This window comes from Centroberyx gerrardi, chromosome 11 (genome assembly GCF_048128805.1).
Source record: "Centroberyx gerrardi isolate f3 chromosome 11, fCenGer3.hap1.cur.20231027, whole genome shotgun sequence".
NCBI classification, from domain to species: Eukaryota; Metazoa; Chordata; class Actinopteri; order Beryciformes; family Berycidae; genus Centroberyx; species Centroberyx gerrardi.
The window spans coordinates 15,077,320-15,090,566 of NC_136007.1; the positions used below are offsets into that span (position 1 = coordinate 15,077,320).

The 13,247-nt window shown below is 40.8% G+C and overlaps 2 protein-coding genes across 3 annotated transcripts; both read left to right on the forward strand.

Moving 5' to 3' along the window:
* Positions 1-1,751: 1,751 nt before the first annotated feature.
* Positions 1,752-3,711, forward strand: tmigd1 (transmembrane and immunoglobulin domain containing 1). Its single transcript, XM_071898115.1, has 4 exons — positions 1,752-2,040; positions 2,626-2,910; positions 3,510-3,613; positions 3,697-3,711. Exons 1-4 carry the CDS (start codon positions 1,752-1,754, stop codon positions 3,709-3,711), a joined length of 693 nt encoding a protein of 230 aa, XP_071754216.1.
* A 4,307-nt stretch (positions 3,712-8,018) lies between these two features.
* On the forward strand, positions 8,019-13,122 carry pimreg (PICALM interacting mitotic regulator). 2 transcript variants are annotated; one of them, XM_071898242.1, is made up of 6 exons: positions 8,019-8,082; positions 8,983-9,294; positions 10,231-10,562; positions 10,678-10,773; positions 11,561-11,599; positions 12,012-12,134. In XM_071898242.1, the coding sequence occupies exons 2-5, from the start codon at positions 9,001-9,003 to the stop codon at positions 11,589-11,591; spliced, it is 753 nt and encodes a 250-aa protein (XP_071754343.1). In that variant the 5' UTR covers positions 8,019-8,082; positions 8,983-9,000; the 3' UTR covers positions 11,592-11,599; positions 12,012-12,134. The 2 variants fall into 2 exon arrangements, with proteins under 2 accessions (XP_071754343.1, XP_071754342.1); XM_071898241.2 differs by lacking the exon at positions 11,561-11,599 and having other exon boundaries at positions 12,012-13,122.
* The last annotated feature ends 125 nt before the right edge of the window (positions 13,123-13,247 follow it).

A 13,247-nucleotide genomic window follows, 5' to 3' on the forward strand; every position in this document is an offset into this window, starting at 1 on the left:
GCCTGAACTATCATGAATCCAGAGAGGGTTGATCATATATTGCTGTTCTGGCGTTCAACCATTAAAGGAAGAAATAATAACTCTTAACTATTTTAAGTAGAACTGTAATTGTGTTTTATTGTCTTATTATGGCAACCATACAGTCTTCTGACACACTTGAAGTAATAAGTGACAGTAAGTAGAAACTGTCCCTAACAGGAATGCCACAGCGATGAGCCTAACCCTATCTAACAGATGGCTTTCTCTTATTTTAGTCTGTCTTTAACGTGTAGTAACAATAAACACTGGTGGAAAGAAACTAACATAATGTAACAATGAGTGAGTTTACTTTCACAGAATATTCTAGATACTGGTTTATATCCTGGTAAAGGCCATTTTCAGTGTGAGGTGCTTATATGCATCTTCTTATCTCTATCCCAAATACCCTTGTAAACATGTTTAAAGTGTTTACATGTTTTAATATCTCACATCCTAGATATGTTATCCCAGCTATTCTAAACAGGATATGGTATATACACTTAATAATTGCAAATAATGTTGGAATATTTCTGAACATGTAAATGAACTCAAGAATGTTCTATCTAAATTAATCAGGTTTTTTTTTATTATGTTTTACACAAAGAAAATTTTACACCTAAGAAAATTTTAGCTTACATGGAAGAATAACGACAACGAAGTTCATGTTGAGGAGTTGAGGCGAGAGTTCGGGTTGAAATGGAAAAACAATGAATATTTCAGGCGACCGGGCAAATAGTCCACCAATGTGCAGCTCTGTTTGAACTTTTAAAGACATTTTGGAGGAGGCATAAAGGATTGTTTCTGTGTGAATTTTCTGAATATTGATCAACACTTGAAATTTTGACATTTTTCAGCACACACAACTATGAACTTTGGTAGCTAGCCTGTCTGTCCAGTAATATTGTCCTCTAGCTCCTGCAGATGAAGGTTTTTTTTCCTGTATTGTGAGTTTGTTTTGCAAAACATAGGATGTAGGGATGCAGGTGTTGGGCCTGCTGGATTGTAGAGAGACATGGATGATCAGTAACCTGACAAGTTAGTCTTCCAAAGACCGAGCAGGAGATTAACAAGCTACAGTAACAACCAGAGCAAAGTTTTGTTTGCCAAAACAGCAAAAAAGGAACCCAGGTCGATGAAAACAACTTAAAATATTCTTACAAGCAGCTAGAAGTTCAATCAAGTCAATGTCTTGATTTCAAAATGTTTGCGATTTTATTCTTCATTAGAGTAAAGCAGTTGGTGTAACGCTAAGTGTAATCTCATACTATGCTAATCACCAGAGATGCAAGGTTCACCTGGATCTATCGCTGCAGGAGTTTGGCTGTTAGGTCCAGAACCATAGCCACATATTATGTTCTGTTGAAAAGTATTGAAGTTGTGAGATATTAATGCAAATTTAGATTAAAGGAATTTGGAGCCAGACAATTTTATATAAAATGGATTCTCTTTCTGATGATCTTTATCTTCTCTGCAGGCTGACTTAAGGACACGCAAAATGAAGATGATGTTGAAAGCTCCTCTTATCCATTTTCTGCTCTATTGTGTAATCCAGACATTAGGTGAGACTCTTCTGTCCACTTCAGGTTATCCATTACTCTCAAAGTCTGACATCTTACCTGACAGCTTTCACATCCTAACATTCTTTTTTTTTTTTACCACTTTTAACCAATCCAAGCTTTCACTAGTTTAGTCAACCCTCCCTTAAATTTTCATTTTTCTTCTCCTTCCAAGGCATGGAGATCCAGTCTGACCCGGCACTTAACATGGAGGGATTTGTCCAGACAGAGCTGGAGCAGACTGTGTCCCTGCTCTGCCTGGCTGGAGGCGGCTCCGGGCCTCAGGCTGAGGACGAGCTGGTCTGGCTGAGGAACGGGGCTCTGGTCCAACTGAAGGAAGGCAACAAGAAGGGCCGCAGCAGCGTGTGTGTTTCCCCTGTCACCCGTGAAGACAACGATGCCACTTTCACCTGCCAGCTGAAGGGAAATGCCAGTGCAAACGCCTCAGCCACCCTGAATGTCACCTGTGAGTCAAAGAGGAGAGAAATAAGTGTCAGATTTATTGTAATGTATCGTCCTCTTATAAGTGTTGTCATCATTTTGGCGCTTTCTGGTTCTGTCCGGATCCATTATTTTTTCGCCTATGGAGAAGGCGAACGGGGGTTTTGGTTTGCCAGTTGTTCTGTTCTTAAAATAGATTAAATAATGTAAGTAGAAATGACATGTGATGAAGTTTTTACATATTTTAACAGGTTACTGAATTTAAAAAACAACATTTAGCTAACAACAGTAGTGCAGATATTGGGTTATCCTCGCTTCACAAAGCCACAAAATGCTGGAGTGCTAAGCTAAGTATGGCTAGCGATTTTTGTATTCTTTTTCATTGCAAAAATGATAACATTAGGTGTAGTTAAACGCAATCATTTTTGCACCCCTATTCATTTTGTTAGACTGAAAGGGGTCAGGATCAGGAATCCCTTATTTGGGCCGAAAAATTATACTTGAGAGGAAAATTACGTAGTTATTTTTATCCACTCTGATAAAAATCGCTCATTTCACCACACAGAACAACTTAGCAGCCCTAATATTTACCCTGATTTTTCCTCTCCAGATGCCCCGATGCTCTCTGGAGTGGAGAAGGTGGCAGTAGAAGAAGAGGCAGAGCTCGTGCTGCAGTGTGATGTCCGGGCCAATCCACCTGTTTCTGTGTCGTGGCAACAAGAGGGAAGTCTGCTGGATCTGTCGACGGGCGGCTTCATGCTGTCCAGCGATGGCTTTACAACCCAGCTAACAGTCAACAGGGTGGACAGGAGTTTGCACCAGGGCGCATATGAGTGCGTAATAGTGTCTTCCATCTATGGACCAAGGAGCAAGATCTTCCAGGTCACTGTCAACGGTCAGTGCACGTAACCAAGTCAGTCTCAAGTCTTGAGGCACAAGTCTCAAGTCAAGTCCCAAATCTAAATGTAGATTACCAAGTCAAGTCCATGTCATTAATGTCAAGTCTCAAGTCTAAATGTAGAACACCAAGTCAAGTCAGAATAAATCAAGAGTCCAGTATCAATTTAATATCTTTTAAGGAAACAGAATTTTAGAAAACAGAATTTAAATTCAGTTATCTGGTGGAATAAATCTCATAGCCTTCAATCTAACCAATTTACACACCACAACACTTGTCAAGACTTTAGAAACCTTTTCAAGCCATCAAAGTACAAGTCAAACTCAAGTCCCAAGTCAGGTCAAGTCTCAAGTATTCTCTTCATGCATTAAGTCAAGTCTCTAGCAATTAAAATTGTGACTCAAGTCCAAGTCATGTGATTTGAGTCCCCACCTCTGCTTATGCCACATCTACTGAACATCTTATTTGATATCTTAGCTCTTATCCACTGTGTATAATCAATGCATGGCATGATACATCAATCAATGCTATGCATCCAAGAAAAAGCAGGTGTCTCATTTTCCTCCTCATGGATCTAACACTTTCCTCATCTATAGACAAGACCATGAAATTCCCTCTGATGCCCATGGTGGCAGGACTGGTGGTGGTGGTCTGCACCACCCTTCTGGCCATCGTCTCACGGTGGAAGAAGATTGCAAAGGTAACACACACAAAAATACACACACACACTGACTCTGGATCACCAACACCAAACTTCCTAATGCTTTAATTCTCTTTTGACAGTGCTGTAGCAAGTGAAGTTCACCCACAGTTCACCCAACCAGCCATCTCTGGTCCACCAAGTGAGGGAAGCCATGAAAACATCTCCTCTTTTGTATTAAAAAGACTAGGGATATTTCTTTATACAGTATTTAATTTTATATTGTGTTTAACATTTATTAAAATTTGACTAAATGTAGCCCACTGTCTACAGAGTGTTTGCTGTCTGGCGCATTGTGACTTTGTCCTGTTTTATATTACTGTCTATTGATTATAGCAGGCAGACCTGTGAAGACTGCAATATGAACCTGAAGGAAACCATCCTGCATTTTGTTACTCTTCATTGTATTTCAAACAACAAGATAAAAATACAAGAAACAAGATATGTCTGAATAGTTCTGGCTCAGAATCAAAATCACAGTTTCTAGTTTCCTCATCTTTATTGAACTTTAACTCCTGACTCAACAACACAAGCAAGGCTTGTTAAAACCATGTTATACATTTACTGTCAATGAGACTGAATGACAGGGACTAACACACACACACACACACACACACACACACACAAGCTATTGCTGCTTCTTCAAGGCCTGGGTCAAGGTCTAGGTCCTTGTGTTTAAAACAATAAAAGAACACTAAACAGGTTCACATAAAACAGAATGACAACAGCACAGTGTTGCACAGAATGAGTATGATAGTGAGTATGACAAGAATGCACAGGTGTGGTTGCACTATAATCAGACACATGAAAATAAGAGATGTAGCTGTCTGCTGAACAATGAGAAGAGGTTTTTATTGTGAAAGAAGAAAGTTGGCCAAAAAACATGCTTGGGTCCCTTTGAGGCTCCGAGAATTGTACTTATTCGGAAGCTTTCTGAGGCAGGCAGTCATCCGCTAGTGCTCACATGAGTGTCCAAAAGTCAGTAATTCAGAATAATGTGATGCTTCATTTACAATTATCTTTCCCCTTGCGCCCTCCACAGAGAGGTCAGAGGTCAGGATCGGTGACAGAACAGCACCCCAGGAGCTGGTAGGGATTCAGTGACTTGTGTTTTAATATGAGACTGTCAGCCTGTGCTGCAAAGACAGACCTGTCTTAACTAAACAGTATTAAAGTGCCCATAGTATGCTAAAATGATCCGTTAGTGAAGTTAAATGTCTAGTAATCATATAAAATGAACCATACACACAAGGTATCATAATACATTATAATCCTTGCCATATAATATATGATAGAAAACTAGCTAAAAGTATAAGATAACTATGCTTATTCCTACAAAAAGTTACCACTTTTTCTCATTGATGTTTGAAAGTAAAAAATCTAAAATAAAACTTCAACTGCTGCAACATAATGTAATGACATCTGTAGCATTAATGTGTTATTTGCTCTGGCTAGGCCTATATGTCTAGATATCCTCATCCAAGTTCTTAAATAAGTAAATTTTATTTATTATCTATTTTTTTTTTACATTTAAGAATACTGAATAAATGATGGATTCATTTATGAATACTTCAGAATAATTCAGAATTCATTAAAGGTAAGTAGGCCTAATCAAGTTAGCATGATTGCTAACATAGTTAATTAGCAATAGCTTCATACCTGCTAATTCATAACACACATTTGTTCTTATCAGATTCTCGTTCCCCTCACTTGGTCCTGAAAAGTTGTGCTTGTTCTCCGATTATGCAAAATCTGCTCTACAATCTTCTTTGTGTGACATTTTAACGGCTTACCTCTCAGACCCATAATGCATCACTCATGCCTCTTGCCTTAAGATTGCATTGATTTATTTTGTTTAATAAGGCCTATGTTGTTTATTGAGTTGAATCAAGCATATGGTATATTCCTTAATCAAGTTTGAGTTATTAAGGCATTGCCTACTGACAACAGTTGTGATACAAGGCGTTCCTGTTTATAAACAAATGGCAAGGACATTGAGAGCTAATGGATTATACCGTTGCAGACTTAAGGGATGTTATCAACTTTATAAAGGATTTTTATCACTCAACACCTAGAGCTTTCCAGCACCACATCTCAGAGAATGGGTTGGTGCAGTTGCACTGGCTCTATACTATACATATACGTATATACAGTAAACATACTATATACTAAAATTCAGGATGAGTTATCAAGGCACTACCAACTGGCAACACTTGTGATGCAATTAGACAATAATGCTAATAACAATTCGGAAAGTTCAACTCACTGAGCATGTTTTCTATATCATATGCACACATGCAAAGTAATACTTCATTATACTGTGAAATACCATTTTCCCCCTACAGGGTGGCCAGTCCTGGGCTCCGAACGAGTCCAGCTCAAATCTAACGGTTGATGTCCACTGGGAGGGAAATTCAAAGGGACACTCCCTATTCATTTCATTCATTTGAAGGAGAGCACACATAGAAAAGGATTGTGGGAAAGTGAGCAGCCAGAATTTGCAAGCATAGCAAGAGGAGGAGTAGACCTCTTGCTACTTTTTGCAAATTTTCAAGTGGCCAACGCAGACATTAACCGAAACCTGCAGACAATATGTTTGAGCATAGGTTGTCAGGTGTCAGGGTCGTTGTGGACGTTCACCATAAAGGTGCGTTCACAGCAAGCATGGTTGGAATGGTACTCTCTGGAGCATTTATTCCTTTAATTTGTCAGTTTGTGCAGGTGAGAACAACACCATTCAAACTTGGATGTGCACCAAATAACCGTACCGAAATTACCTGAAACAGCAGGTCTCTACCCTCTTCCAAGCAAACTACAGTGCAGTTGGTTAGGAGTGAGAAAGGAATCATACCAACTACAGGAAACAACCCCAAAACACACAGTTTTATGGGTGTAAGGAGATGGATGTGGACATCTGATAGCCAGCAGTCAGGCCTACTCATGGTTGGAAAGCCTAATATAACATAATGAACCAAGAGGAAATTGCAGTCTCGATTGATGCTCATATTCAGCTATTTCTTCATGTATTCTTAAATGGTATGAAGAGAAGAGAAGGCAAATTACAGCAAAGAGTGCAGACAACCAATGAAATTAGTTTCTTGTGAGTCCATGTGACTTTTGTTTACAATCCCTCGTTCACTTTTAATTGGGTTGTGTGAAGAATCAAATACAAAAATGCAACAAATTAAACTTTTCCACGATGGTCCACACTCTTGCCCATTTATTATATCAATGTAATCATCCTTGGATTCCTAGATCAACTAATGAAAAAGCATCAATGGGCATGACAAAGTTTTCAAAGCACAGTAGTGTTTTGGTGTTTAAAAGCATTTCACATGTAGCTCCTTAGTGACATCTGCTGGTCAGTTTATTCTAAATCACTTCTCTTCTAATCCCAATACCAAATTGCTGGGTATATAAATAAAGAAGCAGGATTTAATACTGTGAGCAAATGAACAGCCTCACAACGTAAGAGTGACGAATGAGCAGCACAGGTTTTCATTGGCTGTAGAAAGTGCATCACTGGAACAAGTAGCTGTATGGCGTTTGTGCAGTTTGGCTAAGCTGACAGAGGCAGCTCTCATCTCAATCTCTCATTTTGAATATACAAAGATATTGAATGTATGTAGAGTGACATGTACAGATTATTGTAAATCATGTCTTCTTCTACAGTATTCAGTCTTCATATATACATATATACATATAATATGCAGTTTTCTTATACATGCTGTCCTTATACAGTGGATGTCAATTCTCTCTTTAAGTCCAACAGGACAGATTCCTGTATATTTTCCATATCAATGTATTTATTTTATTTAATCTTTGTTTAACCATGTATTTCCACTGAGATAAATAATCTCTTTTTCAAGGAAGACCGGTCAATAAAGGAGCATCAAGATAACATAACATAAAACAATGTACAAAAGCAAAATCCAATCAAAGTCACATAAAAGTGAGGGTAAAGTACAATTTTCCAGATAAGCACAGCAGTGCAGTATCAAACCACCTCACCAAGAGAGACTGGCTCTTTCAGCTTTTTATCATTTTGCAGTGAGTCCCATGAAGAGGGAGCAGAGCAGTACACGAGGGCTCTTATAAGTATGTGTTATTAGCAAATAGTGATGTATGTTCTGGTCCTTGGTCTCAGTGGAAATGGGATCAGTCTCATGTTGAACTGAATGGAGTATGTTGTAAACTGTGCCAAAAAATGAAAATGAATAGCATTTCTCAGACAGCCTTGGGGGTGACATGATGACTTGAATCCTATGGTCTATGCTTGAATCCCTATTTCTACAGCCTGCTTGGGGAGGGGGAGCGTATTACGTCACCCAGGGGTCTGCGCGTGATGGGCGTGGCTTTTGTGTGTGCAGTCTCCGGTCCGCCGCCAAATTCAAACACTGAAAGAAAGAAATACCAGAGAGGCGACTGAAGCAGAGAGGAGAGACGACTTTCGCAAGTTACAAATTTAGGTAAGCTAGCGTAATATAAAAGGTTGGATAGTGGGCTGTCTGTTGTCTTTTCCCACTTATTTTACCGATCCTTGGTAACATTTAATTCTGTGTAAGATGAGTTATTCATGTTATCTAACGCTATAATGTATACTAGTTCGATAGCTAACGTTAAGTTAGCTAGCAAAGCCTTTCTCTTGTCTGTGGTGATCAGTGGTCAGTTGCTGGTCATGGAACATACTTGAAGACAAATTTAACGTTAAGATTACCGTAACGTAACTTAACTAACGTCCCCATGAGTCCAGTAAGTGAAAATGCGAATGAGTTTTCTCTTCTGGCTGTATTGGGATGCAGCGAGCCTCTGCTTTGTTGGGCAGGGCAGGGCAGGAATAATAATGCGCTGCCTCCAAGGAACAAAGTCGGATCAAGCAACACCGATCTAACTTTAGACACATAACGTTAATTAATTGCCGCTTTAAATGTACTCTATTGTACTGGCTGGTAGGGTCCTTCTCGCCTTCATATATGTTGCCAGGAAAACATTCAGTCCATCGCCAGATCACATTTGATCAACATTTTTCCTGTGTTGTGATTATTATTATTATTATTATTATTAGTTGTAGTAGTAGTAGTAGTAGTAGTAGTGGTATAATTATGCTGATTAAATGTTACAATGGCGAGGATTGAAAAGGTTTTGACAGAGGACATCAATGAAAGAAATACGCTTTCAAATCAGCGAATTAATTTACATAAGCACAGAAGTCTATAGTGTTAGATTGGTTTTCCTTTGTCTGTACTTACCATGCTACCTTGATGTGAAGCATCACCTGTAAGAGTCAAGCCAGGTCTACCAGTTAGGACCACACATCTGCTGTTCTGATATGCTCCCAACATGTTTTTGAATCCACTCCCCTCCTGTAGGTTGTCTCAGCAGCTTCGATGATGAATGGGGTTGGTGCAGCGGTGGTGGGAGTGTGGCGGGCACATACAGTCCTGGACGAATCTGATGGGGCAGAGAGCCCCGAAGCCCCCGACCGTTTCCGCAAGCTTCGCTCATCATCTTCTCTAAACTCCCTGCGGATGTCTCTGCGAAAGAGGCTTCCGCTGCGGACTGTCCAGACCAACTCCCTCCCTGAGAATCCAACCTGGGAAACCCTGCAGGCACAGCCTAAATCCAGCACCGTCCGCAAACTCACCCGCAGTGCACGGAACTCCATAAGTGGAGTGTATCAGGTAGATGGATTCACATGATTTTACTTTGGTTCAAGCTGGAGATGCACCAGAAACACTTTCTTCTGAGTACAAATCCTAATGTATCAGGCAATACTAAGAGATGCTCCAAGCCATTATATTTAACTCACTGGGCAGCAGGGTGGCATAGTGAGTAGAGAGACCTTCCTTCAATCAGAGGACCTGGGTTCAGGACCCTGCGCCAGCAAGCATACAACCGTCCAAGACACTGACTGAATCCCCGTGAGCTACAGCGGCACTGTTCTGTAGCTGACCTTGTGCTGTCATCTCCTGTGGAGGAGGCATGTGTAATATATCCCAATACACAGGATTTGATGTTGCAATCCAGCCTGTTTGTTGGTCAATTTTACACTGATCATTAGGGATTCAGTCAGTGTCTAGCTCAAGGGCACTTCAGCATGGTGTATGCTCCTGAACACAGGTCCTCTGGCTGAAGGAAGGTATGGACGGAGGCAAGTGTGAAGAGAACTTGTCTACGGGGATCAATAAAATCTCACACATTGAACTGTATAAATTAGTAGTTTTGGGTCATTAGACTAAAATAGTGGAGGTTTACAACATTTTTCTGGCATAATGCAGTTTCTGATCTACTGAGCAGGCCTCTCAAGGGTTTTGTGTGTGTGAAAAGGTCAGGAAATCAAGTCACTTTGTTTGCATTTCTGGCATGTTACACATGGCTCTCACTGTGAAATTGTAGCATTAGGAAAATTAATGTGCTGATGTCCAATTTTAGCCCGTTTGAAGCCAATATCTAACACCTATATCGGTATATCCCTTGTTAAATAAGTTAGTTATAAAATTATGATAATCATGGCATGTCCTTTCTTTGTTGGTTTAAGCAACTTGTTTGTGTGTTCTCCCTCATTCCTCATCTCTTTCTTCCCTTGTGTCCCTTCCTTATGTGCCTCTCTCACCCAGAGGATGCAGAGGAGCAAAGAGGCTGCGCGTGAGGAGTGTTTGGTAGCGACACCAGGTCGGATATGTGATGGGGAGGAAGGTGGTGTATCTTCTCGCACCCCAAAACGCACGCCTGGTCGACCTACAGCCACCGCAACCCCCAGGCGCACCCCCAGATCAGCGGTCACACCCAGACGTACTCCAGGCTCCAGACACAGATCTGGAATAAAAGGCACTCCTGAGGCTGACGCTAACGTACGGGGGGTAAAAACAGGAGGAGGCAGGAGGCAGCTGGTCCGCATGGCTGCATTACGAAGTCCCTTTGCTTCTCCCAACACACAGAGCCAGAGGCAGTGAGTCCTTTACCGTTCAGAGCTTCATAACCAGCTACACAGCAGCATTCATACATGATGCAGTTGACAGATCTGTCACTCTATTAGTTGATCCAGATGTGTTCTGCTCTCACAGGAAGTTTGACCGGGACCTGGAGTCTGTGTCCAGTGGACTCAGGAAGCTCAAGCATCTGTCCAGGGCCTTTGATGACATCATTGGCAGAGACGACAGGTACAGCATCATCATCATGTCAAATGAAATGTTTTGATCACTAAAGATGTGAAGTACTAATATCTTAGTTTTTGTATATTACTGATAATGAAAGTGTCGATTTGGCTTGAGAGCTGTGTGTGTGTGTTTTGTGTGTTTTATCAGGTTATTTGTGATAGTGGGTAATAAACAGTGTTTCTGTACACGTGTGTGGATGCATGTGTGTAGGTGAATGAGAAAGATGTGTGTATTTGAGGGTGGTATCAGCGCAATACTTCTCCATTTCCTGTTGTTCAGACATATTCTGTTCAGAGTGGGTGACTGCTCCCACTCCCCCCCCCACCCCCCCACCCCCCACCCAAAGAATCCCCAGTCGGCACTGTAACTCGTCTGTCTCCAAACTTCCTTCCCCTCCCCCACACACATTCTTCCCGCCTCAGTTTAAAACTAGGTCTGTATTTCTGGTATTTGGATGAGGAGGGAGCGAGGGGGACACAGTTGGAGGAGGAATTGTGGGTGTGGGATGTCGTTGGTGTGGGAATTGGAGCCAGATGAAAAAACACATTGGAGAGAGAGAGTTGGGCCGTTTATACATTGTTTCCTGTGTTGACATTCGAAATGTTGAATCGTTGTCTGAACCAGCTCCTCCCCCTCAAAGTAGTGGATAAGTTGTGAATGACAGAAAGGCACATATGTGGACAGTGACCTTGTCCGTTATCTGTGTGAATTCCACCCAACCAAACCAAATACACTTCTGTTACGCTTCTGTTGGAAATGTAACCACAAGTTTGTTTTCCTCCTACAACAGGCAGTTCAACTATTCCCTAATTATGGAGTAGGGATGAAGGTAAATTCACATCTCAAGCGCTATGCTACTAAAAGAAAGGTCGTTATGTGGAGAAGAATGTAAATTTTGTGACAGGAAAGTGCATGGGAGAGCTGGCCTGTTGGCTGCATGGCGATGCATGGGCTGCTCGTATGACATTGTCAAAGTCTCTGGCAGCTTCTGACCAGTTGCAATTAAAGTTGGTTCTAGGTGATGTTCTCTTATGACCAGTGATACTTACATTGTTCGACCAAAGCAAAGGCTGCTGTTTCCGTCATTCTCACACTGTCGCTTTTCCTTCTCTTCCACTACCCTCTCCTCAAATCGGCCTGTTCTTTCTCTGCCTGTCACTTGCTAAATACTTTCATTATTCACTCTCTCTGTTTTTTGCCTTCTACGGTAACTAGTAATCATTTCTCTCTCCTCTTGCCAGGACCGGGGCACGGGAGCGTTGTGGAGGAGTGATGATGAGGAGGTTGGACCCCAGCGGTAAACTCAGCCGCTCCAACCTCACCCGCCGAGCCACGCACCTGTCAGACACGTTGGGGGGTTGGGCCCACACGGCTGTTAACAACATCCGCAAACCCAACTGAACTACATATGCGTGTGTGTATGTGAAACAAAGGACCTTTTGTACCCAATTTTCGTTTATATTTTTCATTGTTGACGTGTGACTGTTACATTTACTTTTATATGTATATGTATTGTCATGATACTGGGAAACTTACACGGTAACTTGTTTTCTTTTCTACCTACGCTGGGTATAATTAGCAATGTACCAGTAATTCTTGTGTGTGTTTACACATCTCAGACTAGCTAGTTGTGGGTGTAGCTACCAAAGGGATATCTGTATTGTGCTGCATGTACCTGTCATAGCTGCTACAACCAAATGTCTGTTACTGTTTTTGTAAACACTAATATTGTAGTTTGTTCTCACACTATGTGTATAGAAATGTTGTGTTAGTCTCTGAAATCTACTTAGAAATCAACACTATATGAGACCAAAATTGTATCAGCGGAACTAACACTAAATTTACTGATGGAGGGTAGGTGCATTTGTCTCTACTTTATATGTATGCAATAATGTTACTGACTAACATTTATTATGCCTTTTTAAATGTCATTTGATTGTACCAAATTATATAGTGTATTTTCTATGAAAGGTGACTTTATTTTTGTATGTAGGTAAGGCAGTGTGGGAATAGGGATTCTTTTTTTATATATTTCTTTGAGAGAGAGGTAGGCGCTTGTAATGGCCTGTGGATGATTCATGTACCAACACTGTATACATAAATCATCTGATAATGTTATGAGGAAGATGTAAAGGCTCATTCCTTACCTCATTACCTGATAATGATGTGATAAAGCCATATCCATCAGTTCATTAATACAGTGACTGTGGAGCAAGCACCCTCAAATGATGCCCCTTTTCCTCTTTGCCCTTTCCCTGTATCAATTATTTGGCACCCCCTTTTCCTGCAGTAATAAGCAAAAGGGAGAAAATGAATTGTGAATGTGAAAAAAAATTGTAGCTACACAACAATAAAAGCTAAGCTTAAACAAAGTTGGTTTTGTTTTATATTGCAAAGATTTAGCAGAAAAAAGGCTGCTGGTAATAGTAAATCAGTAAATAAGCCTTCATGTATTGCTATTAATGATGTGTTCACTC